The sequence below is a fragment of the Solanum dulcamara genome, chromosome 7 (genome assembly GCF_947179165.1).
Source record: "Solanum dulcamara chromosome 7, daSolDulc1.2, whole genome shotgun sequence".
Lineage (NCBI taxonomy): Eukaryota > Viridiplantae > Streptophyta > Magnoliopsida > Solanales > Solanaceae > Solanum > Solanum dulcamara.
In genome coordinates, this window is record NC_077243.1 from 31,628,063 (window position 1) to 31,646,284 (window position 18,222).

Here is an 18,222-nt window from a genome sequence, read left to right on the forward strand (position 1 = left end):
TCGCGCCTCGGAATTTTTTTAACGTGCTGAATCGTCGTGGCAGCTTGCTGTCCATTTTTTGGATGCACCAAACTCAAATTTTATACTACTAATACTTCTATATCACCGTGGTATATGCTATATAATTAATTTATGGAATGAAATCGGGACTTACCTTATTTATCTTCTCAAGCCGTCGCACTTTTCTCCCTAAACTAGGGTTTGTTCATCATCTTTTGTTTGCTGGAAATTTAATGAAGGAATCTGGAGTATATGATACATATACATACATATATGTGGCCCTAGGGTGTGACACGTGTCATCCCCAAGAGGTGACATGTGTCCAGCCCCTATTGGGCCACCGTATCAACATGATGAAGGAGGGGCTGCCACGTGGCAGTGGCCACCTCCCCCAAGCAGGTGGGTCACCTACTTGACCCCAAGCAGGTGGTTCACCTGCTTACTTAGGTGCTTCCACATTTCACTGTCCCATTGCCTGCCCCGCGTAATTTTTTTTTCCTCCTCGTGGGTTCGTAATCTCGTTCATAATCTCGTCTCACTTTAAGAGCCTATGAAACCCTTGCTACGTAAGCTTGGTATGTAATTAAGTAACTCACATATGTGAGACTTATAAATTAGTAGTTTACGTAGATAAGTCGAGTCCTACGACTCGTTACTTGGCCTCCAACTCCTTTTGATTTCTCTTGACCCTATTTCCAACCTTCCCTATCATGGGGTGTCACATTCTCCCTTCTTAGAGTTGTTCAATAGGGTCGTAACTTAAGTGGCTCACATACTAGCTTCGAAATAACTTAAGGAACCTTTCGAATTCAAAGATGTGGGGTGTAACAACACTATTCATGAAAAATCTACTAAGAGCATAGGCAACCTCATTTGCTTTTCCCAGATGGTATAACACACTCATGTCATAATCCTTCAATAATTCAAGCCATCTCTTTTGTTGAAGATTTAAGTACTTTTTAGTGAGCATATATTACAAACTCTTGTGATTGGTGAATACATCCATATGGACATTATATATATAGTGTTTCCACAATTTCACAGCCCACATCTGCTAGCTCTAAGTGATGGGTCAGGTAATTCTTTTCGTGAACCTTAAGTTTCCTAGAAGCATAGGCTATCACTTTACCATTATAGATTAGCACACAACCAAGACCAACTTGTAAAGCATCAAAATAGACAACAAATCCATTAGAACCTTACGATAACATAAATACTAGAGTGGAGGTAAGCCTATCCTTCAACTCTTGAAAAATCTTCTCACAAGTCTGGGACCATTGGAATTTCACCTTCTTATGAGTCAAAGTAGTCAAGAGAGATGCAATGGAGGAAAAACCTTCCACAAACCATCTATAATAACAGGCTAAGCCCAAGAAACTCTTAAGGGTTCGATTAGGCTATTGTTTGATTATAATTGTGTATATCTTTGTTACACTTATAATTGTTTAATTGTGTGGCTTATACTTGACTTGATGTTGGTACTCCTTGTTAGGTTTAGTTAGATTATCCTATAGGTTGTTATGTTTTTTAGCGGTGATTGTCATTGGTATGTCCTTGTTGAGTTGACTTCTGTAGTACTCCCTTGTTGTGAGTAGGTTGTTGGGCATGCATTTTCAGGTACGTTCTTTGATTCGGTCTCTTACTCTGTGTATACTTTTCCTTTATTCTTATTGCCTATTCTATCAAGCCATATGTCCTGAGTAGATACTTTTACCTTACTTTCCTTAATTACCTATTGTTTATAATTGTATATCTTGGAGATTAGTCGGCCTATGCCTACTAAATACTATTTTTGGTACTTAAACTATACTTCTGCACTATGCAGATCATAGTACGAGTTCTCATTATTGATTTGGATCTCGTACATAACAGCTATTGGGATTTGGGGACTGGGTGAGCTCCTGACATCCGGAGTTACTTTCTTCCTCTGTTTTAGGCTAAGACTAGTCTTTACTTTCCTTTTAGAGATAGTTTTTATGTATTTGTATTGTAAATCCTTGTATCTATTATTTTAGTTGCTCGAGTATCGGCTGATACCAGATCTGGGGGTATTGTTGTCTACTGATTCTATATATCCCTTTCATTTAGTTATATTATTTATTATTTTCTATATGTGCCTCTTTCGCGTAATAGCCCATTGCCTCTTGCTCCGGATTATGGGTTAGGCTTACTTAATGCTAGGATGAAGTATTTGACAGTATGACCTGATAAATCGAGTCGTGACAAGTAGGTATTAGAGATCTAGGTTTCCCTATCTCTTAGTTGATATTAATTCTGAGTTTGAGCAGATAATGAGTATTCTTGAGTCTGAAATGTCGATTGTTTGAATGTTTGAGCATTTGAAAATTTGAGTTTTGATTGTATTCATTCCTTGAGTAAACTCTTAGTTGGTCTTCATTTGAGGAAGAATGATCCCAAGGGGGAGATATTGTAACACACTGTGTTATTTTAGCCTAGATTAAGTTCGAGGACCATGAGAAACAAATTGAGAATAGATGGACTGTGCCAGTTGTTATGAGTCAACCTAAGACTCTAAGAGGATTCTACGGATCGTAGGATGGACTCTTAGAGTTGGCACTAGAAGAGGAAAATTTTTCTAAGTGTGAGAGGGTCTACAAACCACTTTATGGCTCATAAGAATGTTGACAACTCGTATAAATGAGTCATAAAGTCACTGCCTGATTTTTGAAACATACAAACCTCAGTACTTTTATTATGATTCAATAAGATGAATTGTAAAAAGTTTTATGATTCATAAATGGACCCGTAGGGGAACTTCAAAGATTTAGGTTTGCATGGTTTTAGAAGAGTTGCAGAATGAGGGGTACTTATAACCTGTAGGATGTTTGACGAGTCTTACACTCCACTCGTAGGATGGGTCTAAATGTTTTGGATTTTTCCTACAAGTGTTGGGGTGAATTACGAGTCATTCCTATGACTCTTAGGGACTTTGACGACTTGTAAACATGACCCGTAGATGGCCTAAATCAATTTTAGTGAGGGGGTATTCTAGTCTTCTCCCACCCCTAGATCAAAACCTTGAAATATTGGGACAATTTTGAGTCCTTTAAAAGTACCCTATACAAAATATACTCTCATTAACACTTAGATTATTTGAGAGAAAGGATTGGAGAAGAGAAAGAGACTAGGATTCAAGTGTTCACTTCCACCCTTTAGGTTCTATTATCCTTCTATTTCCGAGTATGTACGGGTATTAGAACATTGGAATAAGCTCATCAACATGCTGTACATTTTCTTTGAGCCATATTAAGTCTCGATTGGAGTTTTATATGTTTCTATGATTTGAGTTATAGGGTTATTTATGATTCTAACAAGTCCTTAATTGTACCAAATTGATCATGTCCTGATAGTATCATTTAATTGAGTATTTGAGGTATGTGTTCATGTCTTCATTCACATGAGTCCTAATTGAATGTTGCATTTAATATTTACAATATTGATTAGTTTTGAAAGCATGATTGTGAATGTCTTGAAAGAGGATGAATTAATAATGAGTTAAGTATGATGTCTGTAAGTGTTTTACTATTTTGAACATGAATATCCCTTTAGCATAAATGATCATTTTGAGAAAGGATGATGAGAAGGTATGATTGAGTTTAAGTCAAGGATGATGAGAAGGTATGATTGAGTTTAAGTCATGTCTTAAATGAAAACATTAATGATTGATATGGGACTGAGTCGATTAGAGTCTAATATGACTAAATATGATGATTTGCATAATCCGATTGGATTTGAGTCTTATGAGCATATTGAGTCTTGGGAGGACTACTGAGCACCGAATTGGGTAAGCGTAAAATAACAACTCTAATTATATGAACTACGTAGCCAACGTAGGATAGTGGGTTAAATCTCTTAAGTCCCAAAATGATGGACTTTGATTGATTATGGATCCAATGATAGTGATTCATCATTTACTGTAGCAAAGTATCGGAAGGGTGAGGTAATAAAACCACTTCATTAGACATCATCGGCTCATAGGTGATGGTTTTCAGTTAGAGAAATTTCCAAATAGGATATGATCTTGCATGATAGAATTTTATGATTGAGATTGTAGATGATTGAGTCAATTTTGAAAAACATTGCCAAATTATAGTTTGCATATCTTTGAGTTAGGTCCTTTGAGTTTATTGATGAGATTGAGGTAAGTATTATTGATAGTTTCTCCTTTTAGCTATTTTACATACTCGTATATTCCATGTATTGACACCTTTTATTCTACATCATTTTGTGATGTACATATATGTGCTATAGATCACCAACAGATGCTCCATTTGAAGATCTATTTTCCTTTTCTAGTAGTGGTGAGACCCTCATGTTTTTAGAGGAACCATATTATTTCGTTTTACTTTTGTTATTTTCTTTTGGGTAGCCATGGACTTTTCATTGGAACCTTCTAGGTAGTGATAGAGGCTTTACAGATAGATAGTGATAGTGTTGAGCTATTGTTTTAGTTTTCAAAACTATTCTTTGACGCGGAGTTGGGATAAGATTTGGTTTGATTACGTAATTCTTTTTTGAGTTGCTGATTTAGTTATCCCACTTGATAATCCCCTTTTCTATTGTATAAGTATTCTGTTGAATAATGAATGTGTAATTAGACCAAGTGGTTCACTTATGGATCAGAAAAGGTCTTCTAGTGCCGGCCACACACAGGGTACCCTCTTAGGGATGACAAACTTGATATTATAGCATATAGTTTAAGAGTCCTAGGGTGTCTATACAAACGCATCTAGTTGTGTTTTACTTATGAGTATGTAGTGCACCATCCTTATAATCAAGAGGCTATAGGACATTAGGACATTGTTTCACTTCTTCATATTTTGAGTTTGTATGAAAGAATTTAACTCTAAAAAGTCCCTTTCTAATTTATGTATTTATGAATTTGTAGATAATGCCTCCTATGTGTACCGCCAGTTAGAGAAATGTCGCCAGCACTGAAGTACCACAGTCTGAGATACCCCCACCTTCTGGAGTAAGGACTAGGGGTGGACCAGGCTGATCTGCGGTGGAAACCCAGGTGCCTACTACTCAGCCAACTCCTATTTCGGAGGATAAATTCAAAAGGGCTATTACTATGCTTACTCAGTTGTTAGCTATTCGAAATAGTTACTAGAGCTAACCAGCTCCTAGATCTAGTTCTCAAGAGTCATCTACTACCATAAGGATTAGAGATTTTTTGAGAATGTATCTGTTAGTTTTCATGGGTTCTAAGGCTGAGGAGGACCCCAAAACTTTATTAATGGGATGTGTAAGATAGTAAAAGTAATGCATGCTGTTCAGGTTGAGAGATTTGAGTATGTATCCTATCAGCTCAAAGATGTGGCGAATATGTGGTATAATTAATAGGAGGAAGGTAGAGGTGAGGATGCTGAGCCTTCTGTGAGAAATGAGTTTGAGGGTGTTTTCTTTGATCATTTCTTTCCTAGAGAATTGAGGGAAGCCAAGATTGAGGATTTTGTGAACCTAAAACAAAAGGGCCTAACAGTAAAGGAATATGGTCTAAAGTTCATCCAACTATCCCTATATGCTCTAGAGATGATCGATATATGAGATCAAAGATAAGAAAGTTTGTCTCTAGCGTGGAAAACCATGTGAAGAAATAGTGCAAGGCATTATTATTAATTTTTGATATGGATATTTCTAGATTGATGATGTATACTCAGCAGGTCGAGGATGATAATAAGAGAGACAAAGAAGAGCACTTGAGCAAGAAGGCCAAATCAACTGGGCATAAAAATGAGCAGAGGCTAGGTAAGGGCAACAAGTACTTCTTTTAGAATTCTTTTAGTACAGGTATTCTAACTATGCTTTGCAGATAGCAAGTGCACCTGCCTCAGTCACAGGTATGATTAGAAATAGCAGAGCCACTAGAATTTCAAGGCTTAGGGTTCTTAGTACTAAGCTAGTGTAGCTCCCGGTTTGAAAGGAAAGCTACCTTGTGGTAGATGTGTCAAACTCAAGTTGGAAAAATGCAAAGAAGGAGGTAATGGTTGCTGTAAATGTGGTAAGATAGGCCATGTTTAGTGGCAACATCTAATGTAGGGCGACAGATCCCAATCCTCTACTGCAGCAACCCCAACTCTAGGTAATCAGAGAGGTACCTCTTTATGTATAGGCAGAGGTTCAAACCGCCTATACGCTATGGCTACTTTCCAGGATCAAGAGAACTCGCTAGATGTTGTCACTGTTATGCTTCGAGTCTTCTCTTTTGATTGTTATGCTTTACTTGATTCGGGTGCCACCTTGTCATTTGTGACCCCTTATATGTCTAAAAAGTTTGATAAAATCCCTAAGTGTCTTCTTCAGGTTTTTAGTGTTTCGACTCTTATTAGTGAGTCTATCTTAGTTGAGATGGTCTATAGAGATTCTACTGTGTCAATCTATCACACGAATATCATGGCTGACTTAGTTGAGTTGTACGTAGTTGATTTTGGTGTGATTCTTAACATGGATTGGCTTTATACCTGTTATGCCTCTGTTGATTGTATAACTTGGATTGTTAAGTTCAAATTCCCAAATGATCCTATCTTAGAATGGAATGGTATTCTTGTTGTGCCTAAGGGTAAATTTATTTTCTACCTTAGGTCTAGAAAGTTAATCTTGACAGAGTGTATTTATCACATCATACGAGTGAATGATGATAATGTGGAGTCTCTATCCCTTGAGTCTGTTTCGATTGTTAATGAGTTTTTTGATGTCTTTCCTAAGGATCTGTCTGTAGTCCCTCATGATAGAGAGATCAACTTTGGGATTAATATTCTTCCTGATACTCATCCTATCTCTGTTTTACTATATAAAATGGCTCCTACTGAGTTGAAAAAACTGAAAGAACAACTGAAAGATCTCCTAGATAAGAGATTCATTAGGCCGAGTGTCTCACCTTGGGGAGCTCCTATCCTATTCATGTGAAAGAAAGATGGGTCGTTGAGAATGTGCATTGACTATTGGAAATTGAACAAGGTCACTATAAATAATAAGTGTCCCCTCCCCAAGATAAATGATATTTTTGACCAAGTTCAAGGTGCCACCTATTTCTCTAAGATAGATCTCATATCAGGCTATCATCAGTTAAAAGTAAGAGAATGTGATATCCCAAAGACTGCCTAATGGAACCGATATGGTTATATCCAGTTTCTTGTTATGTCCTTTAGTTTGAATAATGCTCTTGTAATATTTATGTACTTGATGAATCGAGTGTTCAAATAGTATTTGGATATGTTTGTGATTGTATTTATCAATGACATATTGATCTATTTAAGCAATGAGGAGGAGCATGCTAATCAACTCAGAATTTTCCTCCAAACCCTCAAGGTAAAGGAGTTATATGCTAAGTTTTCTAATTGCTAGTTTTGTCTTGCATATGTGGCATTCCTAGGCCATATTATTTTTGATGATGGTATTCGAGTTGACTCACAGAATATTAAAGCAGTTAAGAACTATCTAAGGCCCACATCCCCTACTAACATAAAAAGCTTATTGGGTTTGGCTGGATACTACCATATATTTGTTGAGGGGTTTTCATGTATATCCTCTCTATTGACTAAGCTAACTCAGAAGAAGGCTAAAATCAAATGGTCAATGCTTATGAGAAGAGTTTTCAAGAATTGAAAACAAGATTGACTATTGCCCTAGTTTTGTCCCTACCCAATAGAACAAATGGTTTTGTTATCTATGTGATGCATTTAGAGTTGGATTGAGTTATGTTCTGATGCAGAAGGGTAAAGTCATTACATATGCTTCCAGACAACTTAAGATTCATGAGAAAAACTACTTGACTCATGACCTTGAGTTGGCAATAATTGTGTTCATTCTCAAGATTTGGCATCATTATCTCTATGGTGTGCATTTTGATATGTTTACTAATCACAAAGCCTTCAATATGTATTTACTCAGAAAGAGTAGAACTTGAGGAGAAAAGATGACTTGTGCTGCTTAAGGACTATGATATGAGCATTCTCTTCCACCTAGGTAAAACTAATATTGTTCCTGATGCTCTTAGCAGGTTATCTGTGGGGAACACTGCCCATGTGGAAGAGGGAAAAAAAGAGTTAGCTAAAGAGGTGCATAGAGTTGCACATTTGGGAGTTTAACTTATTGACTCTAGTGAGGGTGATACTATTGTATAGAATGGGACTGAATCATCTCTAGTTGCAGAAGAAAAAGAAAAGCAAGATCAAAATCTTAGTCTCCTTCAATTGATGTTCACAAGTAGAAAGTAATGGCTTTTTCCAAAAGGGGAGATGGAGTGTTGAGGTATCAAGGCAGATAGTGTGTTTCAAGTGTTGATTGTCTTCAAGCCAGAATCATTATGGATGTCCATAGCTCTAGGTATTCTATCCATCTAGGTTCTAAAAAAATGTACCACTACCTGAAAGAAGTCTATTGGTGGAGTGGTATAAAGAGAGATAATGTAGACTTTGTGTCCAAGTGTACGAACTGCCAACAAGTCAAAGTTGAGTATCAAAGGCCTTGTGGTATAGCTCAGAACATTCAAATTCCTGAATGGAAGTAGGAGATGATAAATATGGACTTCATAACATGTTTACCAAGATCCCACAGGCAACATGACTCTATTTGGGTGATCATGGATAGGATGACCAAATCAACCCATTTCTTACTAGAGAAGACTTCTGATACTATAGAGGACTATGCCAAATTGTATCTTTGAGAAATTGTCATACTTCAAGGAGTTTATTTGTCCATTATCTCAGATAGGGGAGCTAAATTCACTGCTCAGTTTTAGAAGTCATTCCAGAATAGTTTGGGTTCAAGAGTGAACCTTAACACTGCTTTCCATCCATAGATAAACGGTCAAGCAGAGCGTATAATTTAGATATTGGAGGCTATGTTGAGAGCCTATTTTATGTACTTCAAAGGTAATTGAGATGATCATATACCTATTATAAAGTTTATGTATAATGATAGCTTCTATTCAAGTATTCAAATGGCTCTGTATGGGAGGAAATTTAGATCACCAATTGGTTAGTTCGAAGTTGGTGAAACTGAGTTGATTGGACAAGACCTAGTCTACCAGGCCATGGAGAAGGTGAAAATCATCCAATAGAGGTTGAGAATGGCTTAGAGTCACCAGAATCCATTAATATTAGGAGAAGAGATTTGGAGTTTGAAGTGCACAATTAGGTATACTTGAAAGTTTCACCCATGAAGGGTGTGATGAGATTTTAGAAGAAAGGGAAGCTTACTCCCCGCTACATTGGCCCTTATCAGAGTGTGAAGAGGGTTGGTAAATATAGCCTATGAATTGGAGTTTCCATCAGAGTTAGCAGCTATCCATTCTATATTTCATATCTCTATGCTTAAGAAATGGTTGGGAGACCCTTCATTTATTTTGCTAGCTGAAAACATTGGGGTGAAAGAGAGTTTGACTTATGGGAAGATTCCAATCTAGATCCTTAATTGCCAGTTTCATAAGTTAAAAACCAAAGAGGTTGCATCCATCAAAGTCATATGGCGAAGTCAGTTTGTTGAAGAGGCTACATAGAAAGCCGAAGAGGATATGAAGTCTAGATACCCTCATATGTTCATTCCACCTAATGATGATATTGATGGTAATATTTCTTTCCATATCTCTGAGTTGATATTAATTACGAGTTTGAGCATATGATGAGTATTCTTGAGTCTGAAATATTAATTATTTGAATGTTTGATTGTCTAAGTATTTGAGTTTTGATTATATTTGGCCTTAAGTAAACCCTTAGCTGGTTTTCATTCAAGGATGAAAGATTCCAAGATAGAGATATTGTAACACCCCATGTCATTCTAGCCTAGATTAAGTTCGAGGACCGTGAGAAACAAATTGAGAATTGATGGGTTGTGCCAATTGTTATGAGTCAACTTATAACTTGTAGGGGATTCTATAAATTGTAGGATAGACTCGTAGGGTTGGCACTAAAAGGGGAAAATTTGGCTGTGTGAGAGGGTTTATGAGTTACCTTACGACTCGTAAGAATGTTGACGACTCGTAAAGTCACTGCCTGATTTTTGAAAAATACAAGCCTCAACAATTTTGTTATGATTCAATAGGATGAATCGAAAAAGTGTTAATTCATAAATGGAATCGTAGGAAAACTTCAGTGACATAGGTTTACAGGGTTTTAAAAGAGTTGCAGAACAAGGGGTCCTTACGACCCGTAGGATGTTTGACGAGTCATAAAATCCACTCATAGGATGGGTCCAGCTATTTTGGATTTTTTTTCTAAGTGTTGGAGTGACTTATGAGTCATTACTATGACCCATAAGGACTTTGACGACTCGTAAGGATGAACCATTGACAACCTGATTTGATTTTAGTGAGGGGTATTCTAATCTTTTCCCACCCTTTTCAAATTAAAACCCTAATATTTTGGGACTATTTTGAGTCCCTTAATAGTACCATATACACATATACTCTCATTAATACTTAAATTATTTGAGAGAAAGAATTGGAGAAGAGAAAGATAATTGGGTTCAGGCATTCACTTCCATATTTCAAGTTTGATTGTCCTTCAATTTCACAGATATATATGGCTATTAGAACATTAGAATAAGCTCATCCACTGCTGTACATCTTCTTTGAGTCAAATTGAGTCTTAATTGGAGTTTTACATATTTCAATGATTTGAGTTCTAGGGTTATTTATGATTTTAATAAGTCCTTAATTGTACAAAATTTATCATGTCTTGATAGTGTCACTAAATTGAGTATTTGAGGTAGGTGCTCATGTCCTCATTTAAATGAGTCCTAACTGAGTGTTGTATTTAATATTTACTGCATCGATTGGGTTTGAAAGCATGATTATGAATGTCTTAAAAGAGGATGAATTAAGCATGAGCCAAGTCTGATGTCTTTAAGTGTTTTACTACTTTGAACATGAATAACCCTTTAGCATAAATGATCATTTTGAGGAAGGATAATGAAAAGGTATGATTGAGTTGAAAGCATGTCTTAAACAAAAGCATTAATAATTGAGATGGGACTGAGTCAATTAAAGTCCAATGTGACTAAATGAGATGATTTGTATAATTTGATTGGATTTGAGTCTTATGAGTATATTGAGTCTTGAGAGGAGTATTGAATATCAAATTGAGTAAGATTAGAGTTACAACGTGAATCCCATGAACTATATAGCCAGTTTAAGATGAAGGTGTAAACCACTTAAGTCCCAAAACAATGGACTTTGATTGATTATGTATCCAATTATAGTAATTCTTTCTTTACCCTGAAAAAGTATCGGATGGGTGTAAAAATGACACTGCTTTGTTGTACTCACCAATTTATAGGTGATGGTTGTCAATTGGAGAAACTCCCAAATAGGATATGATCTTGCATGATAGACTTATTTCATTGAGATTGTAGATGATTGAGTCGAATTAAAAAAACATTGCCAAATTCTAATTTGCATATCTTTGGGTAGGGTCCTTTGAGTTTATTGATGAAATTAAGGTGAGTATTGTTGATTATTTCTCCTTTCAGCTATTTTACATACTTGTACATTCCATGTACCGATGCCTTTTGGCCTATATCATTTTATAATATAGATGCAGGTGCTAGAGATCATCAACATGTGCTCCATTTGAAGATCTATTTTCCTTTGCTGATAGTGGTGAGACCCTCTTGCTTTCGGAGGAACCATATTATGTCATTTTACTTTTGTTATTTTCTTTTGGGTATCCATGGACTTTTCATTGGCACCTTATGGATAGTGATAGAGGCTTTATAGACAGATAGTGATAGTGTTGAGTTATTATTTTAGTTTTTAAAACTATTCTTTGACGTGGAGTTGAGATATTTTATTTGATTACGTTATTCTTTCTTGAGTTGCTGATTTGGTTAGCCCACTTAATGGTCTTCTTTTCTGTTGTATAAGTTTTTCGCTAAATGAATAAATGTGTGATTGGACTATGTGGTTCATTTGGGGACTAAAAATGGTCTTTGAGTACTTCCACGCATAGGGTAACAAATGTTTGGTAAGGATAAGTATAGGTAGGACACTCCTGATGACTAGAAGATGTTAGACTTGGAGAAAAAGTATAGGTATTTCAATTTGTGAGATTGGCTTCTTTGTCGTAGCTGTGTGTGTTTTCTCAATTTGGTGGTTTTGGTGTGGTATTGGTGTATCTCAAATTATTTTGGTGCTTTCCGTCAAATTTGGTTTAGTTGGGCAATAGTTGGAGTCAAAGAGTAATAAGAAGAGTGTTTGGAGTTTTCAAGTGAACTTGAGAATCTTTCTCTTAGCCTGAGTTCTATGTTGGCGTTGTCTAATTCGAGAGGGTGTCTTAGGTCAGGTGGATATTTTGGCTCCAGTACCGTCATCTCTTGGTGCCTTTAAGATTTTTTTGTCCTTTGGCTTTCGAGGACAAAAGTCTTTTTAGTAATGAATGTTGTAATGATCCTCTAGGCCATTCCCTCTATTTTCCAATCTTTTTAGTGTTTAGTGCTTTCAGATAGCGACCTAATGACTTACTGGGACCGATAATTCAGTCACCTGGTTGTTCGTATGGTTATTATGCAAGTTTCTGTATTTTGGAGCTTCTATAGTTTATACAGTTGGTTCCAATCAAACACTAGGAAGATAACCTCAGAATGCAATTCTAATAGTTTTGTTAGCTTCAAAATATCGAGTTTGGTATAGAGTAACCTTTTGTATGGGTTTCGAGGCTTTCAGGCTCATTTTGAGGCCCCTGGTGGAATTTATCTCAAAACAACGCCTGGGTGTCGAGTCACTTTTTGTCAAGACAACCTCATTTGGAAGTTTTGATATTGCTGTTGAGTTCGAAATGCTAAATTTTATGGGATAACATCTTTTTTTTTGCGTGCATGGGGTTTCAAACAAATTCCGAGCCCTCATCAGAGCATTTTTCACTTTTCAACTTGGGCTAGTGCAATACTTGGACTTCTTCGCTTTTGCTTATCTCTGGCCACATTTGCAAAGGCCATTATGCCAGCCTTCTGTATTCTCATGTTGTGTTTGAATTGGCGGAGTTGATAGGGCTTAGGCATAATGATTGCTGGGTAGGCGCCACATTAGTGAAGGCTAGGGGAGGCTACCTTCCCCGATCGTGGGTCTTTTATTTTTGCATTCCTGAAGGCACTTTTGATCGGTCTTTTAAATATAGACAAGTTTTGAATCAACCTCTCCCCAATTAGTATTTTTGCAATTTATTGAGCCTAGGAGCTCCCATTTTTGGTGATTCGAAGTGAGTTTTGTCCGGATTTAGCAAGGATATGCATTAGAGTGTTAAAGAGAACTTCAAAAAGTAATAGTTTGAGGTAATTGTCACCCTTAAGGGACTTCTCTCCTTTTTAGTTTCTATTTAATGGTAATTTTTATCGCATGTTGGCATTTGGGCTGTTTTAAGCATCAAATTGTGTCCTATTTTGGGATACAAACTCTATAAGTCAACTAGGACCTTTTGACAGAGTCAATTTTTGGATTATAAGTGTAGGTTGCATAATTCCATTTAGACCCAATTTTGGGTCTAGCTTCGATTATTGCAATTTTGGTGTCAAATTTCCATATTGATATTGTAATCGATATTTTAATCACGTGGTAGTGATAGGAGGTGATTCAGAAGTGGAAATCTTCAATTCAGCAGATTTGGGGGCGCATTCATATGCATCACTTTCACCAGTATATTGGTTGTTGTTTGGTTAATTGTGTGGCTTATACTTGACTTGATGTTGGTACACCCTATTAGGTTGAGTTGGATTAGCCTTTAGGTTGTTATGTTGTTTAGTGGTGGTTGTCGTTGGTATGTCCTTTCTTAGTTGAGTTTTGTAATACTTCCTTGTTCCGAGTAGGTTGTTGGGCTTGGTATTCTAGTACGTAGTTTGACTTGGTCTCTTACTTTGTGTATACTTTTCCTTCATTCTTTTTGCCTATTCTATCAAGCCATATTTCCTGAGTAGATACTTGTACAATACTTTCCTTAATTACCTGTTATTTATACTTGTATTATCTTGGAACTCAATCAGCCTATGCTTACTGAGTACAATTTATTTGGTACTCATACTATACTTCAGTACCCTGCAGATCATAGTACGAGTTTTGATCATTGATTTGGATCTCGTATGGAGCAACCATTGGGATTCAGAGACTATGGTAAGCTTTTGATGTACAGAGTTACCCATCTTCCTCTATTTTGGGCTAAAACTAGTCTTTAGCTTTCTTTCAGAGATAGTCTGTATATATTTTTATTGTAATGCCTTGTATCCATTATTTTTTGATTAGTAGATCGAGTATCGACTGATTCTAGGTCTTGGGGATATTGTTGTATACTAACTCTATCTATCTCTTTCAATTGGTTATATTGTTTCTTAGTTTCTATATATTCTTCTTCTGTATGATAGCCCATTGCCTCTTGTTTTGGGTTATGAGTTAGGCTTACCTACTAGTGGGATATAGTAGGTTCCATCATGTCCTAAGAAATCAAGTCATGACATATTGAGGTACACTCTCTTCTGGTGGATCAGATCAAGGCTAGATAGTTCAAATATGAGAAGTTGAACATAATAAAGACATGGTTTTAAAGGGTGAATCTAAGGAAGAAATTATGGATTTAGAGGATGTTTTGAGGATTAAGGATCATATTTGTGTTCCAAGAGTTGGTGATTTGACTAAGTTAATTATGGGAGATCCTCATAGTTCTAGATATTCAATTCATCTTAGAGCAATGAAAATATATCATGATCTAAAGCAACATTATTGGTGGTGTCAAATAAAGAGAGTTATTGTTGAGTATGTCTCTCGTTGTTTGAACTGCCAACAGGTGAAATATATGCACCAAAAACTAGGTGGTATATCTCAGAGACTGCCTATACTTAAGTAGAAGTAGGAGTGTATTGCCATGGATTTTGTGGTAGGGCTTCCGCAGGTTTTGAGGAAATTTGATGTTGTTTGAGTTATTGTGGATAGATTGACCAAATCATCTAATTTTGTGCCATTTCAAACTTCATATAATGTAGAGAGGTTGATATGAATTTACATCTAGGAGATAGTTTATTTTCATGGTGTTCCCATTTATATCATTTTAGATTGAGGTACTCAGTTCATGTCATGATCCAAGTTTGGCACTACATGTGACACGACACATAGGATCCCGAGAGACCCTAAATAAGCCTCTTAGTATAACATAATAAGGTAAGTAAGAGACATCGAAAAGAAACATAAATGTAGAAGATGAGTCCTAACATAGCACTCTTTGAAGAAGAGAAAACTCAAAACATAACAATCGAATAAATGAAAACTACATGACCATAGTCTAACAATCCCTCTACTAGCTTCAACGGGGGTTTAGAACAAGCCCTAGCTCACCCAAACATAAGAAGCTAAAAGTCATAAAATAAAGAATAAAAAAATCATAAGGGTTGTGTTCTTAAAATATGAGGACTCACCAAAAAAATACTCTAGAGTAATCCAAAACTAGCCACGGGCGGGAGGATGAGAATTAGAACCTACATTATGAGACAGTGTTGGCAAAAGTATGTGTTAATACATGGAATGTACTATGTGCCGTAAACGATGGATACTAGGCGCTGTGCATCATTTAAAACACATAAGAGAGCCTATAAGAAAGATGCTTCATTTTGTGCGATATTAACCTTAACCGACATTTAAGACCATGTGCTCTACAATATGGAATCCGATGTAACTCCCATACCAAGAAGAGAGAGGCTACTTGGCAAGGTGGACTCCATATCATAATCATCATCATGTGCTATATGTAGATCCACTAGCTAGGCCAATTAAGGCAAACCTATGGGGGCACATAGTTTGGGACAAGGGATTGCTACTAGAGACTCCCTTACCAAGTCTCCATCACAAAGTCCTCTTGATTCTAAGTCAATCCCAACAGAATAAGTAAATAATTTATCAGTCATAACATTAGGAAAGGAAATAATTATTACCAATCCACATCATAAAATATAGCATAAAAATAGCTCCTTGAAAATCATGTTCATAATATATTCATATAGACATTTACCATTTTAAGCATCTAAATTATGATTCTTTCATATTTTGAGAAAACCTTTCACAATTCATTCATTCATGTTTGAAAACATAACTCATAGCCTTTTTAAAATATTCATAAATCATTCATAAACTCCAAGATCATACTTAATATTTCATCATTGAAAATTATAACATAATGTATGGGTCCATGTGAAATCAATTTAAAATCAGGTATCATAGTAAATTCATTCATAATATAGCAGAATAACATTAATTGAAATTAATTGATAAAGACCCATGAAGAACGAACATAAAACCCTCATTGAATTGAGTAAGTTGAAATTAGAGAATTGAGTTCTTTAGAGACCCAATGGATTAACGACATTTATTGGTAAATTCCCATATACATGGAAATCAGATCCCTGATAAAAATGGAGTTTGAAGAACTTAAACTTTGAAACCTTAGATTTGGACTTGAAGAAGAACCCTTGAGAGGAAACTTGAAGCCTTGATGAATTTTAGATGAAGAAGAGGGAATAGGGTTTGTTTAATGGGTTTGGGTAGTTATAGGTCATCCAAAAGTAGTCCCAAAACAACATAATTTTAATATTAACAGAGAGGAAAATGTCTAAAATGACCCTAGAATTAACCTACCATCAAATTCTACGGGCAACTCTACGGACCATAAAAACTTGTACGGTCCATAGAGGGCCATCCATAAAAAATGAATTGAATTTCTTAAATTTGGGATCAAAGTCTACGGGTCCTCTTATACCGCCCATATAAACTAATACCGTCCATGAAGATCATCTGTAGAAATTGTGTCACCAAAAAGGGAGCTACTGGTATTGAACCCTTTTTCTATGGGCATGATCTACGGATCGTAGAAAACACTATAGACCATATACCCCTCATCCTGCACAATCCTCCAAACATACCCTATGAATCTCCTTCTTCAGCCACTCCTACGGACTATAGAACTTTATATGGTCCATAGGTTGCCATGCAAAGACCCTTCAACCCTTATTCTTCCAACTCTAAGAACCCCTTATACGGACCATGAAACTTTATACGAACCGTAGAGGGTCTCGTACATGTCACCACTGCTAAAATTTTCTAAGTCTTGGATTTCCTTAGTTCCATAATTTTTTCTTGTGGTCCGTATACTTTTTTATGGACCATAAAGATGCTCGTACTAGTTGGCAATAGTAGATTTTTCTACATTTTTCCTTTTTTGACTTTTCAACTTTTGGAATCTTACAATTCACATTCAATTTTTGGAAGTATATCCAAAAGGAGTTGGATATTAGAGTGGAGCATAGCATAACTTTTCACCCACAAAAAGATGTCTAGTTTGAGCGGACTATTCAGGTGTTCGAGGATATGATACGAGTGTGTGTGATTGAATTTTATGGTCATTGGAACTAATTTTTCCCGTTAGCAGACTTTGCTTATAGTAATAGTTGTTATTTCAGTATTCAATGGTCCCGTTTGAGGCCTTGTATGGTAGAATATGTCGTTCACCAGTGGTTTGGTTTGATGAATTTGAGGTCAGACACCGGAGTACAAATCTATTGAGAGATTCCTTAGATAAGGTCAAGTTTATTCATGATATACTTCTCACAAACCATAAAAGAAAAATAAGTTATGCAGATCTGGAGGTTTATGATTGGAGAGAAGGTTTTGTTGAAAGTATCGCTTATAAAAGGTGTTATGAGGTTTGAGATGAACAGCATACTCAACCCTAGATTCATTGGTCTATTTGAGGTGCTCCAGCGTATCGGAGAAATGGCTTATGAGCTTTCTATACCACTAGATTTATTAAATGTTCATACGTTTTTCTATGTTTTGATTTTAAAGAAATATCGTGGTGATGGTTCTCTTGTAATTAAATGGTACTCGGTGCAATTGCGCAAAAATTTGACATTTGACGAAGAACCTATGGCTATTATAGATAGGCAAGTTAGCAATGTAAGATCCAAGGATAGAGCATCTGTGAAGGTGCAGTGGTGACATGGTCTAGTGGAGGAAGCCATTTGGGCATTTAGGTTTGACATGCGGAACAAATATACTAAGCTCTTCGATAGTCAATCTACTTTGTTTCTCTTTATGTTCGAATACAAACATTTGTTTTAGTGGTGAATGATGTAACGACCATTCAAATTATTTTATTTATTTTATTGATTTTTTATTTTAACCATTTTTGTAGCTTTTATAAAGTATTTATGACTTGCAAAAATGAGTGACAT

General features: G+C 36.1%; 1 protein-coding gene across 1 annotated transcript; it reads left to right on the forward strand.

Annotated features, from left to right (window-relative positions):
- Positions 1 to 17,620: 17,620 nt before the first annotated feature.
- Positions 17,621 to 17,986, forward strand: LOC129894678 (uncharacterized). The gene has a single exon (XM_055970343.1). It carries the CDS (start codon positions 17,621 to 17,623, stop codon positions 17,984 to 17,986), a length of 366 nt encoding a protein of 121 aa, XP_055826318.1.
- Positions 17,987 to 18,222: the final 236 nt, after the last annotated feature.